Source organism: Corvus hawaiiensis, chromosome 9 (genome assembly GCF_020740725.1).
Source record: "Corvus hawaiiensis isolate bCorHaw1 chromosome 9, bCorHaw1.pri.cur, whole genome shotgun sequence".
Classification (NCBI taxonomy): domain Eukaryota; kingdom Metazoa; phylum Chordata; class Aves; order Passeriformes; family Corvidae; genus Corvus; species Corvus hawaiiensis.
The window spans coordinates 31,292,330-31,306,430 of NC_063221.1; the positions used below are offsets into that span (position 1 = coordinate 31,292,330).

Here is a 14,101-nt window from a genome sequence, read left to right on the forward strand (position 1 = left end):
CTCTTGGTTTGCTTGCCTTTGTCACTCAAATCCTGCAATCCCTGTGTCCCATCTCACCTTCTGGCCAGGGCTGAAACTCAGGCTGGGTCCCTGGGCAGGCCTGAGGGAGCAGCTCTATTATCCAGGAACATGGAACATCCCACCCTCATCCCGAGCTGCCAGCACCACTTCCAAGGGGGACTGGATGTGCTGACAAAAGGCTTTTAATCTCCCCTGTGCACAGGTGAGGTGTGTCTGCTGCTCAGTCTGCACTGACAGTGGTGGGGGAGCTGCTCTGCTGTGGGATGGATAAAAACCTTCAAAAATGAGATTAAAAGAAGTCAAAAAGCTGAGGTAGGACCCAGGAAAAGCTTGTGCCCAAGGTTGGGAGAGCTGTTTTCCATGCCATGGTCCTGCGCCTGCCCAGTGCTTCCCTTGGCAAGATGCTTCCAGAGGTTTCCCTCACGGCTGGCTGCAGAGGACTAAACCAGGAAGCTGGGATTAGTGGGGGAAAAACAACTTGGCTGCTCTAATTTGCCTTTCAAGCATTGTGTGAACAAGTGACCCCAGAGTTTATGGTTGGCCTCTTGTTAAAGCAGGTCAGTCCTGGGTTCCTCCTAATGGAACTGTGAGTGCTTTTCAGTCAAACCGTGCTAAAAGCTGCTCTCTGCCCATCCTGGTGCTGGCTGGTGCTAACAGCTCTCTGGTGACACACAGCACTCCTCTCCTGGGCCTCCCGACTTCTTTCAGCACCTTCAGAATGAGAGGCAAAGCTTCCTGTGCTCTCATGGCTTTATCTCAGCTCAGTTCCTCCAGCTGCTTCCTCCCACCACACCTACAAGAGCTGCAAAGTGGAGCCCAAACTGATCCCTCTGCTGCTTGTTCCTTGTGACAACTGGTGCCTGTTCAGCTTTTGCCCGTTTGGCTCATGGGATTGGGAACCTTGAGTGGGATTGGGGAAATGTTCTTACAGCTCTCTGGCAGGAAGGTACAGCCAGGAGGGGTCAGGCTCTTCTCCCAGATACAGGCAACTGGATGAGAGGAAATGGCCTCAAGTTGTGCCAAGATTGGATATTAGGGAAAATTTCTTCCCCAAAAGGGCTGTCCAGCCCTGGCACAGCTGCCCAGGGTAGCGATGATTCCCCATCCCTGGAGGCGTTTAAAAGCCACGTGGATGTGGCACTTGGGGATGTGGTTTAGTGGTGGGATCTGCAGTGCTGGGGAACAGCTGGACTCGATGGTCTGGGAGGGCTTTTCCAACCTCAATGATTGTGTGACTCTGTGGCTGCTGGCCAGAGATCCCTCTTGGGGAAGCCTGGGTGGATTTCCCCGCTGGGTCACTGAGCAGGATGCAGCTCTTGGCAGCTGCCCCAGTGCCAGCACATCCCTGACCACACTGCACATGCAGGGAAAGCAGCTGTGGTTCAGGATAGCTGGTGCAGGTCTGGGTACAGGAGACTCCCAAGGTTCTGATTTTCTCAGGAAATCCACTTTTCCCCCTGGGTTGGATCGTGGTGGATCCCTTCCAGGTCAGGGGCAGGAACAGGGGAGCACGGTCAGTCTGTGCAGCATTTGATGATCTGCCTTTGCCAAAGCCATGACCATGGAGGAGTTTGCAGAGAATCAGACCCTCTGCAGATGGAGATTTGCATGAAAAATGACTCCTGCTCTTTCTCTGCCTCTCTCCAGGCCAAAGCTCAGGACTCCTGTCCCGGAGGAGCCCGATGAGATCCAGATGTCTCAGCAGTCGTAGCGTTGTAACCTTTACGTAAGGCAGGATCTCATTTCTGGGCGCAGTTTGCACTGCACAGAGATGGAAACACATCCCAAGAGCTTCCTGGGAAGAGCAACCCCAGCCCAGCCCAGAGCAGAGCTCAGCCCAGGCCCAAACTGTGCTCGGAATTCCTTGTCCCAGCCTGGTTGGTCACGCAGCGGTGCCATGGCCAGGAGTCGAGCTGGCAGGAACCAGTGTCCAGGGTGATCCCCAGCACACAGGGGATGGTTAAACCCCTGTGCTTGAGGCACAAAAGCTCTGAAATCTTGGTTTCCTGCAGGATTTTCCACCCTGGAGATGGACTGTCTCTCTCTAGGTGGCAGCTTTGGTAAAGAGTCTCTTGGCCACGTCCAGCTGAGGCAGGATTTCACCACACCTCACTCGTGATTTCATCAATAATCCCGGGATTCAGTCACAATTCCTGCATCTCTGAAGCGTTGGTGAGTGCACAGGCTGCCCAGCTGGTCCCCAAGGATGGGCTCCCACGCCGAAATATTGGCACAAACCACAGGTTTGAGGCTACCTAAAACAGTTCAGGCAAACACTGCACACTGCTGCCATTGGTGGAGTAGTTCCATGTGATAAATCCAAAATCTAATCCCCAGATCCTCAGCATGCAGAGGTTTGGGCAAAATTTCCAGGTACCACTGAAAAAAGGTGTTATTTGGCATGTCCCCATCACAGCACTGACAGCTGTGCCCAGGCTCAGGTGGAGAAAGTGGCAGCAGATGAACTAAAACAATTATTACATCAAATCAAATAAAATCTCATTTGTTCCCTGAGATTTCAGATACTGAGCAGGGATGTGGGACCATCAGCACATTCCTGTGTCTCTGTGCTTTTTCACCACCATCAGAAGAGCTTGTCTCATCCCTTCCCTTGGTATTCCCTCACATTCCCCAGCTGTGGGAGGCTTTGGGAAGATCCCAGAAATGCTGAACTGGGACCATAAAAAAGCAGGGCCTGGCTGGGGCCAATGACTGCAGGTGAAGGAGCAGGTCAGGGAAGCATGGTAAGAATGGGACAGGATCAGGATGTGGTGCTGGGGTGGAGGTGGGAGCAGTGGGGTGGAATAAACAGAGACTGGAAGGGATAAAAGCTCCAGAACAGAGAGGGATTTGGTTTTACTGCCTTCGTTTCCACAGGTTGTGATTATGAGCCAGAATCAACAGGGATAACAGGGATATATCCATTCTGGGAAATGGCTTTCCAGGTCAGTGCTGACCCTGCTGCTCCCAGCACCCCACCTGCACTTCAGTTCTGTAAACTCCCACTCTCCTCTGGGCTGAACACTCAGCTCCACACGTACAGCTTGATTGCAGGGAACAAATTAAGTTTTAATTAGGATGAGGAATCCTAGCGAGGAGCAACAGTCCAGGTCTGAAATGCATCCAGGCTCCTCGTGTGACAGTGTGTGAGAGGAGCCAAGGCTGCAGCTGTTGGGATGGATCTGAATGATGATGGGGATCAGATGCTCCCAGGGCTGCAGCCCCTCTGCTCTGAGAGAGCTGGGGGTGCTCACCTGGAGAGGAGAAGGCTCCAGGGAGAGCTCAGAGCCCCTGGCAGGGCCTGAAGGGGCTCCAGGAGAGCTGCAGAGGGACTGGGGACAAGGCCTGGAGGGACAGGACACAGGGAATGGCTTCCCAGTGCCAGAGGGCAGGGCTGGATGGGAGATTGGGAAGGAATTCTTGGCTGGGAGGGTGGGGAGGGGCTGGGATGGAATTCCCAGAGCAGCTGGGGCTGCCCCTGGATCCCTGGAAGTGTCCCAGGCCAGGCTGGACATTGGGGCCGGGAGCAGCCTGGGACAGTGGAAGGTGTCCCTGCCATGGCAGGAACTGGATGAGATTTAAGGTCCCTTCTACTACAGCAAGGCAAAGGCTGGTGAAAAATCCTGCCTGTGGCACATTTAATTTGCCATAATTTCAAACTTTCTGGAACCAGCAGGGATGAGCTGAACACTGGAGGAGTTTGGCTGCACTTCATGGCTATATTTGATATCGTGACATGGCTTAGAAAGACTTAGCATCAATTCAGCTCAATTCACCTCCCTCTTCTCCTCTGTGAGAGCAACCTGGCAGGACCTTCCAAGCCCTGCTCCCTCGAGGTGCCCGTTTGGGTGCCCCTGGGTGACTCTCAGATGTGCTGCAGCTCCTGCCATGGTGCAAAGCTCCACATTGGGGAATCCCCACAGTCCCTCCTCTGCTATTTCCAGTCCTTCCTTGCATCCAGAGCACAAAGGAAGGGGGAAAAAAAAGGTAAGTTTTGGAAAGAATAAAAGGCCAAGCAAGCCCCATGTCAGAGCGAGTGAGTGTGCAAAGCTTTGAATCATCTGACTCCGTGTTTATCCACTGCTCCGGGGAGGCGGGGGGAGCTGGGGGGAAGCGGAGGAGTTTAGGAAGTTCACAAGCAGAGTGCTTGTGTTTTTTCTGGCACGAAATTCCCAGTCATCTGTGTCCCTTCACAATGCCATTAACCTCCCATGCTGGGGCTCGGAGACCCTCAGGAATGATCAGGTCCAGCAGGGATGAGTGGGATGGTTGTTGCTGGCAGCACCAAAGCTGAACACCGGACAAGGCAGCAGCACAGGGAGCTTTGCCTGTCTGCAAAGAGCCTCTCGGGGTAAAAAACCAAAGACAGACACTACAAATCCATCCTGTGCCAGTGCAGCCCAAAGAGAAAAGTGTTATAATACTCTGTAATTTCAGTCAGCCTCAAAGGAGATGCTTTATGCGGACATTAATCAGCTGCTCAGCTCCTACAAAAGGAAATAATGTGATTTTTAAACAATGCTGGGGTTTAATTTGACTCAGCAGCAGCTTAGAGGTGTTTGTCCCTTCACAAGAAGTTCCAGCTGTTTGAAAGTTTGACTACTTGGATGACAGAGGAAAAAATACATATATATGAATTTAAATGCTGGTCCTGCCTAGTTTAAATACCTACAACTTTCAGGGTGAAGCACAGCCTTTTCCAAAGCAAAATGAAAGAAGCAGTTCTGTGCATCTTAGGCTGAAGAAGTTAATTAGTATGTGGGTGTTATTTAAAAAGCTAAATGGGATTTTATTGGAATGCTAAAATGCATTTGGCCCAGTTCAGTGCCTTTTTCAAGAGTACCCGAGCTCCCTCCAGTTTCAAGAGGTCAGAGCTTCCCCCTACACTTACTGGTTTTTAGCTTTCAGTGTCTTCCTGATTAAATTGTTGCTGTGATGAAAGTTGAATATTTAGGTTGTATGGAAAGTAGGGAAATTGACTGTAAATTGAAGCTGTTTATTTTTTAATTTATTGCCAAGTAAAAATGTCCAGGGCTGTTAATTAGTGTTTCACTCCCAGCAGCAGGTGGGACAGGGCAGCTCCTGGCAGCACTTCAAGCATTCACTGTTGATAACATTTATGGCAGAATGAGCAATGTAAGACATTTTATTTTGCTGCTTTCTCAATAAAAAAGAAGAGAATGGGATGGATCAGTTCGAATTAAACAGCAGCAAAAGTGACATTAGACATTTGTGGTTTCAGCTCCCTGGCTGCACTGGTGAGCTCTCCATCAGGGGGAATTAAAGGCAATTTTTAAGCAGCTCTTGTACGTTCAGCTTTGAAGTGACTGTTGTAGATGTCTTAAAAAAACAGCTGAGCTGCATTTCTCAATTTTAGATACAGGGCTTGAAAAGCCGCCAAGTAACTGAATGTCCCCGTGTACGTCTGTGAAGTTTATTGTGTGTGGAAGAAGGTACAGAACACCTCAGCTCCTACTGATTTCTTCTGCCATGACATCTGGGCTGATGGAAACGGCAAAATGCCACTGGGGGTTCACAGGAATTGTTTTTTAGGTCCAGGGAAGTGCAACAGATTCCTGTCACTGTGCACTAGTTCCTCACAATTGCGCACAAGGGTTTGTAGCTCAGTGCTTGCACACTGGATTTTTATCTTACATTCACGAGTTTCTTTTCCTCTCCTTTTCCCCTTGTTTCCAGCTTTTCCTCCTTTGTAGCCTCCTTCACAGTCTTCCACATTACCACCTTCTCCATATACAGTATTTTTCTTCTCTGGATTTCATTTCTTTTCTGCAGTTCTGTGTGGGGAGCACAAGACTTCACAAGCTCCAGCATGGATGTCTGAGGAGTCACTGAATGATCAGGTGAAAAACAAACCACATAAACTCCTATTTTCAGAGCTGGTAAAAGCAATTTATAAATTAATTGCACTGAGAAACACAGGGAAAGAGGCTTCATCCTGAGTTAAATGGATTAAACCTCAGCTTTGTCCAGTTGCACGGCAGCTACACAGCCACGACCCTGTGCACACCCCAAAGATCTTCTTAAAAGTTACTCCTGTGGGATTCAACTCCCTCAAACCAATATTTAAAACATCCTTCAAAACCAAGTTGTCTTTGTTTTGACACCGTTTTTTCCCCCTTTAATAATGATTCCCATTATTTTAAATATCCGTAGAGTGGTGGCCAAACACAGGAGGTGCTGATGCCAAATCCATGGATGTATCCATGGCAGGAGAAGCAGATGACACAGGGAGGCTCAGGCTACATTTCCTGAGAATCTTCTCAACAGCAAGAGACTTTGCTAAGAGTTATTTGATGGAATTTGTGCTGGAGCCCTCTGGAAAAAAAGTTCTTTAATTTTTATGCATTCAAAGCTCTGTAGATTTTCACTTCAATTTGCTCCACAGAAACTGATCTGAATGTAAAGAATGCTTCAATCAACATCTTTTAGCATAAATGATACACTGGAAACATTACAAAACATTAACTATTCAGTTACATCCCAGGGTCCCATGGCTTTTATCCCACATACAATGAAATGTATGAGGCCTGGAGCAGGCTGAGAGGTAAAGGTTAAATTATGGATATGTATTCAGCTTTTTGAGAAGTCTGAGAAGCTGTCAGGCCCCACAGCCCCTCTCCCATGAAAGGCTTGTCAGCACGTGTTCCCAGAGCGGTGGGAGAGCCGCGCCGGCAGCCCGAGGAGCCGAGCAGGATGTCAGGAGCTGAAAGGCTGCAGAAGAATAGAACGAGTAGTGGTCTATAAACCCACTATAACTCCTGTTTGTTCCTTTGGCACTGCAAAACCACTCCAAAACAGAGGCCAACTGTTAACAGAGGCAAAGCCAACTCCATCTTTTGCAGGCTGACAAATGGTCATGTAAGTTACCAAATAACCCAAGACCTTGGGATTAAACTTCTCCAATTGTTTTCACATGATGCAACTTTAAATCTTTCTTTTGAACAGTATTAAATTTCCTTTCATTCCCATAAACTTCAGAAAAAGTTGACTGCTCTCACATTTCAGACTGTGACCCAGCTAACTTGCACTTTTCCCCTCTGCTAGTCTGGAGAACAGAATAATGAAATTCAGACAACAGTGACCAAATGTTGTTCCGTAGAACTTTCCTTTTACAAAACAGATGAATACTCCTGGGCTCCAAAACACTGCAGGGAACAAAACTTTCAAACCTTATGGAAATAAAATAGTAAGCCTGTGCAGTGACTTCATCTCCTTTATCAGATCAGAGACATTTTCATTGGAATTGAAATGGATTTTTTAAAAAAAATCAACTCTAAATAGAGGAAAATAATTTAAAAATCCCACTGAAGCCATTATTGAAATACTACTTTATTTAAAACCCCCACACCCATGTGAGAGAAAGTTAAATTTCACAGAGCTTTAGAGGGAGAAAACGTCTTCATCATCCTCATAATTGACATAATTCTTTGTTGCAGATAGAAGTGTGCCTTCGTAACACAGGAAAACAAACATTTTAGTGTTTGTGATTCACAAGGAGATAAGCAGATGCATTGTGTGCTGTGACTGGGACAAAGGGCCATAGAGAGGGACCACAGACACTCTTGGGGGCCTTGGCCACTGCAGGGGCTGGAATTTCTCCGTGGAGGTGCTGAGCTCTCCGGGATCCCACTGGAACCCCACCACGGCAGTGCCCTCAGCATCCTGCCAGACGAGGCCCTGTATTTACACAAGGAGAAATCCCCTCTGTGCTGCAGCTCTGCTGCTGCTGGGAGTGGGATTGAAATCACTTAAGCCCACTGCAAATTCAGCCACCAGAGTCAAAATAAAAGGAGCCAAAATATATAAATCCGGCAGACGAGGTTTATGGGGGAACTAAACCAAACATTCACCGCGAAGATTTAGTGCAGCCAAATTGTTCTACGTGAACGGGGTACCTCAGCTCATGGTGGGGCACATCTCTGGGTTACTGCTGTGCTAAACTCATGCTGATAGCAATAAAAGTTTTACTTGCAAAATGAGTGGAAAACACGAGATGGTAGATAGGACAATACAAGTCTATAAACCTGATACCTAAACCCTGCTCTCAGGGCTTTGCCAACCCCCCGCTAACTTCCATGCAAATTCCACCCGTGGATCCCCAGTGTTTGTCTTAATTGGAAGTCTTAAAGGTGAATTGAAATGTTGTTGGAATAAAAACCTGTTGAAGGTGCCAAATCCCTGTGTAGACTTACAAGTAAATAAATTGTAAAGGCTGACTAGGGGCCTTCTTATTAACCTGTCAAACCACCAGCCCTGGAATCTCTTTTTCTCCTGCAAAAATTGTGGTGTTCTCCTTCCTCTAATGATTGAAGTATTTTACTGCCTCACATGCCTGGCCACAAAGATGAGAATGTTTAGGTGGTGATGAAATCTCCTTGTTCATCCTGAAGATGCTGTGGTCCTTGCTGGCAGGAAGGGCTGGGGCTCCCTGCAAGTGGTGGGAAGTGATGGATTATGACAACTGGGTGTAATATTTGTTCAGTTTTCCAAACTATTGCCTTAATAACTTTCTCTCTGAATCAGATTTTTTGAGGATTGGGTTGGTTGATTCCTTTTGGAAGAAGCAAACAAACTCTGTGTGAGGAACTTGGAAGTTACAGAGCAGTTTCACCTGAAATTACCTGAGATGTTTTGCAAAAGGACAACTTGGTCATGCCCAAACTGAGCTGTGAATCCATGCCCTTCTTTTCCACGCTCCCTTCTGGAGTTAATGAGAAAGACATAAAATAATTGCAGTTTCCTCCCTAAGGATAACTACAAAGCCCAGCACCTGAAGTGTGAATGCCCAGCCTGGGTGAGTGTTTGGAAGTGTCACTGTTACACACTTCTCCCACTGACTGCACCCCGTCTGCTCCTTAAATGAGCACTTCCAAAGTGCCCAGCACAATGGATGTCAAATGGAATGAAAGGCTGGGGTGTCAGTTCAAAGGACAAAGTCCTAACAACAACAAAACTAATCTGTAAGAAGCGTGCCAATATTTGCATATGTTATTAAGTAGTTGCTGGTGCTGGTGTCCCATTGCCACCCTCCTTTTCCCAGAAGGGTGATGGTATGTTTTATGGAGGTACGTCATTCAGGGATGTGAAGAACAGAGTTCTCCTGAGATATAAATATATGTATATTTATTCACATATATAAAGTTCCAGTGTAATACACACATGAAAGAATTGTGGTCTGTTTCAAGGCTTTTCCTTTCATCTTTTCCATAGTTTTCTGCCAATTTTCAAAGTGCTCCCAGACCACAGACTGAAGGAAATTATCTGAACAAGGCTGACCTTCACCTCCTGATGCTCCCTGTGCCATTCCCCAGGGCTCCCCCTGTCCCCTGAGCCCCACAGTGCTCCCTGTTCCCTGTGCTGCTGAGCCTTTGCTTTCCTCTTAAAGCAAAGGAAAGATTCCACCTGAGGAGACAGAGCTGTTGCAAAGACTGGCACAAATCAGCTCCTCCTCACTGGCCTGACCTGCTGCCTTCAGGATGAAACTACTTACTCTCATACCTCCCATCCCTTTTAAATAAACACATTGTGCTGCACTTGCTCCTGAAACTTCACCAGAAAATAAAGCTGGCATCAAGTGGACAATGTTTTCACCTGAGTTAGACAGAATTCCTTTCCTAAAGAACTCAGTATAAGTTACGTCTAAATCTTCCACTTTTAATGGAACAGCAATTGTTTTTCATCTTATGGTTTAAAAATCCATGGTGAAATCAGATTTACACTGAGTCTTTCCATGGATGCACAGATTCTAGGAATCCAGGGAAGTTCTAACCTCACTTCCAGCTTAGACTCTGGAAGCCTGAACACACTGGTGTAATTCCAGTTGAATTTCAAGTGGGCAAAGGATGATTGATATGGCCTCAAAGGGTGGAACCAGAAAATCTGGTGTAGATTAATAGGAATATTAGTGAAAGCTGGAAAGGAAAACAAGGATTCTTTTCTAATGTGACATGATACTTAAGAACACACATTGTCAGTAACTACAAATGTGTAATGTTTCTCTTTTATTTTGCCGTACTTCTGACACGATTCTCATACAATACTCTGCTTATCATCCTCTTGTGAGGTTTATTGTACTTACAAATCATTCCCAGACAGCTTCTTTGCTATCTTTTCATTAAAAAAAAAAAAAAAAAAGAAGAAGAAAGTTTTGTGGATAATACATTTTCCCTGCGGGAACTAATTCCACAAAGATACTGACTACAAGCTTGTCGTTGTTTTAAAATATGTGGACATGTATCAAATGGTTGATTCTTCTCCCCAGAGTCACCTTCTGAAGCTTTATGTGTGCACTTCATCTCCCAAGCATCCTGAGACCACAGAGGAGAAACTCCAACTGTCCTCCCAAGCCAGAGCTTACCCCTACCCCAAATTCTTCTTGCCATCAGATCACTGTGGATACTCTGTGATATCCCTTCTTGGGTCTTTAGGGCTGTGTCCACTCCAGTTCCTTTGTTTAATATATTTTTAGCCTTTCCACTGTGGGATGACAGACTGCAGCATGTTAAAGCAGGGAGAATATTTGTATTGATTTCCAAATGCTGCAGATTGAGAGCAGATGTACCACGTATTCCCCAAACGTATGTTTTAACTTTCATTTATGTGCTGTGCTGAGCAGTCTGCGAGCCAGGAAGTGATTTATATCTGCTAATTGCATGCACTTTGGTAGATTTGCAGCTAAAAATAAGTGGTTTGTTTTTTAATTATAAATGATTTATCCTCTCACGCTGCATGGAGCTTAAACTTCGAAGCTAAATGAGAACTTGGAGAATCTGCATTTAGTTCCTGCATCTGCCACAGAATGTTTTTGTATCTTTAGTGGGTTATCCCTGTGCCCAGCTCAGAGGAATATGGATCTCATGGACATGTTATTTCATTACACAACAGAGAGATGAAGGAAACACTTCTGTGTTACAGCTGAAGAGGTGTAGCAGCAGTTGCTGCCAAAAGCAGTGGTTCAGTGGAGACCCTGGAGAAGGGTCCCACTCACCTTTGCAGGATCCAAGACTCCAGCAGCTGTGGGGAACTGGACCCAGCTGGCTGATCTGGGGGAACATCGCTCCCATTTGCTCTCATCAGAGCATTCATTGAATGCCCTTGCCCGGGTGAACACAAGAAAACACAGGAGGTGTTTCCTTGAGGGCAGCTCGCTGTTAGATCAGCCAGAAGTAACCTGCAATGTCACTTCGGAGGGTCAGGGCAGGCAAGCCTGGGCTGGTGCCGCAGCACTGCAATCCCAGCTGCACGGCCTAACCTTCCCGCTGGCACAGCTCCGGTATTCCCGGTATTCCCTGTCTCCAGGAGAAGTGTCAGGCCCCTGAGGGCACTCATCGTTCTTAGTGACTGCAACCCACCCCACCCTGCCTGCGGCTCTCTTTAAGATCAGCCCTGGCCCCCCTTAGAGCCTGTCACTGCAGCATCCCTGTGTGTGGCTACAGGCCCTGCTGTGGACCAACTTCCCTGCTTGACCTGCCTCATCCCTACAGACCTGCGCTGTGTCCCAGTGCCTGTTGCTGGAATGGCTCCTGAGGGATGGCGCCTGAGCTGCTGGTGATTCTCAGCTTGACCTCAGACCTGCCTCGCCACCCTGAACTTGCCCGATGATCTTGGCTGGAGTTGTTCACCTACTTCAATCACAAGCCTGCCTTGTTCACCTGGATTAGGGGCGGTGCTTCAAGGACCTCAATTGGCAGAAACTCGGGCATCCAGGTCCCAGCAGCTGACAGTCCCTTCCATGAGCCACGCCAGATCCTAAAACACATCACGCTTGGCTCGCCTTGTCCATTTCCTCCATGTTTGTTTATTGGTCAGTTTTCCCGAGGAAGCGGATAATCTCCTGTCCTTGTCCTGGCTGGTGAGAGGAGGAAGATGTGCATGTTTGTATGTGTGAGGAGAAGGTGGTTCCAGACCTCAAGCTCCTTCCCTAACATGCTGCCAGATGTTTATCTGGATTTCTTCCTCCTCTTGAAACTCTATTAGTGTCTGACAAGAAATACAAGATTCATATGGCAGAAGAAAAGCCTAAGGGATCTGATCTAGCAGGAAGTGAGGAGGAAATTCCTTTAATCTTGTCCTTGTTTCCACTCTACTTATGAGCTTTTTATTAAACAGTTGCCGACTTTTGAAATCCTAAACCCAATCTAAGCATCCTAGGAATGTGATCATTCTCCTGGATGGAAAGTAGCTATCACTCCTCGGAGCTTCAACCAGCTTTGGCAGTGTCCTCCAACTCCAGCAAAAATGTTATCCACCATTGGGCAGGAGGGAACTCCAACTCTCCTGCCCAAAATCTCAGTTTCTGATCACCAGAAAGAGGGAAAAGCATGTTTGGGGTCTGGGCTTGTTGACAAGGTGGGGATCTATCCCAGGTTGAACTTGGTGGTCTTGGAGGTCTTTTCCAACCTCAACAATTCTGTGATTCTGTGAAAGTTGCTCCTCTCCAAGTGCGCTTACTGTATGAGGGGCAGACCCCTGGGAAGGGGAAGGGATGGAAACCCTTCCAGTGTGGATGACCGTGCACGGGAACAGATTGTCCAGTGAGGGTGTGCAATCTCCCTCACTGGAGATATTCCAGAACCCTCTGCATACAGCCCCATGCCACGTGCTCCGGGATGATGGAGAAGGGAAGCCGGACCAAAGAACGCGCTGTGCTCCCTTCCAACTCGATTCTGTGATTCTGTGTCTGCTCCCAGGTTGGACTCGAGAATCCCGGAGGCGATTCTGTGGAAAGCGTTCCCCCCGTAAATGCGACAATCCCGCAGGGACCGTATGAAGGGCTGCCCCTCGAGAAGGGGAAGAGGAAGGGGAAGGGGAAGGGATACCCCCGCACCGCAGCCCTCAGAGCTCCGCCAGGGCCGCCCCGGGGCGGCTCTGAGGGCGGGCGGCTCCCCCGGCCCTGCACGGGGACAAAATGGCGGCGGTGGCTGCTGTGGGGCGGCCGCGCCGGGGCGCTGCGGGGCCGGGCAGCACGGGCGGGCGGTGACAGCGGGCAGGGCTGAGGGAGGCGGTGGCCCCGTTCCCTCCCCGCCGCGCCGCCTTCCCCGCCCGCCGGCACAGCGCGGGACGGAGGAGCGGCGGCTCCGCGGTGGATGCGGGAGCAGCGCCGGCTCAGGAATGCAGCAGCCGGGCGGCGCGGACGGGAGCCTCCCGCTGCTGCTCCCGCTGCTCCTGCTGCTGCGCGCGGGCAGCCGCGCCGAGCCCGGGGACGCCACGCAAGGTAAGGGGGACACGGCGGTGCCGGGGTGGGATGAGAGGAGCGGGGCCGGCACTGAGGGGAGCCCGGCGGCTCCAGCGCTGTCCCCGCGCCGCCTCCCGTTAACGAACTCGGGGGTTTACACTCGGTCTGTGTTTAATTGCTTCGTAAAAAAGCTCTTTCCAAGTGTTGGGGCCAGTAAGCATTCCCAGCGTAACCATTCCCAGGCGGTCCCGCTTTGCGGTCCGTGATTGATGGTGCCCGAGGTGTGTTGTCACACTGGGGACTTGTCCCTCAGATCCGGCTCTGAGGGCATGTTTTGCCATCTCACCCCCCTTGTACTCCTAAAAAATGTTTGTTTATCTATTTATTTATTTTCAGCAAAAAGAAAGCGTCTCCGTTCTGTTGTTAGCGAGTGATATTTATCCCGCGATCCTTCTGCTTTATCAGGGTTCTGATTCCAGCCTTTTTGCGAGTGATTTACGTGTAAAACATAGCGTAGCTCAGGCATAAAGGGACCCTGGAATCGGGATAGCTGGAATTGGGCAAGGACTGAGTCCTTCAGGCCAAGTCAGTAAAAAGTGAGCAGTGTTTTTGGACGCCTGCATGAGAATTTCACTGAGGGTTGGATATACGTGAACTCCGGCTCCTCCGAAGTGTTTTGTGGTGGGTACTTCAATCACAAGCCACCTCAGAGAAGTCCTGTTGATCATATGCCTGTATTTTATATTTAAAGAAGTGAAAAAAGTGAATGCTAAAGAGAAAAAGTTGATGAAAAAGCCAAAATTGAACCCAAATTGTAAATACTGTGGGATAACTGCCTCTAAAAAGTTGCTTGTAGCTAACAGATCTAACTCACATCCTTGTGCC

General features: G+C 48.5%; 1 protein-coding gene and 1 long non-coding RNA gene across 2 annotated transcripts in view; both read left to right on the forward strand.

Moving 5' to 3' along the window:
- The first annotated feature begins 3,541 nt into the window (after nucleotides 1-3,541).
- Nucleotides 3,542-10,942, forward strand: LOC125330329. The gene is made up of 2 exons (XR_007205464.1): nucleotides 3,542-5,882; nucleotides 6,196-10,942. It is a non-coding gene; the product is annotated as an uncharacterized LOC125330329 (long non-coding RNA).
- Nucleotides 10,943-13,085: 2,143 nt separating this feature from the next.
- Nucleotides 13,086-14,101, forward strand: part of ROR1 (receptor tyrosine kinase like orphan receptor 1) — a 154,600-nt gene continuing 153,584 nt past the window's right edge. Inside the window, exon 1 of the mRNA XM_048313260.1 lies at nucleotides 13,086-13,255. Within this exon, the coding sequence (XP_048169217.1) occupies nucleotides 13,153-13,255 (103 nt within the window). The 5' untranslated portion in view covers nucleotides 13,086-13,152. The remainder of the gene's footprint in view (nucleotides 13,256-14,101) is intronic.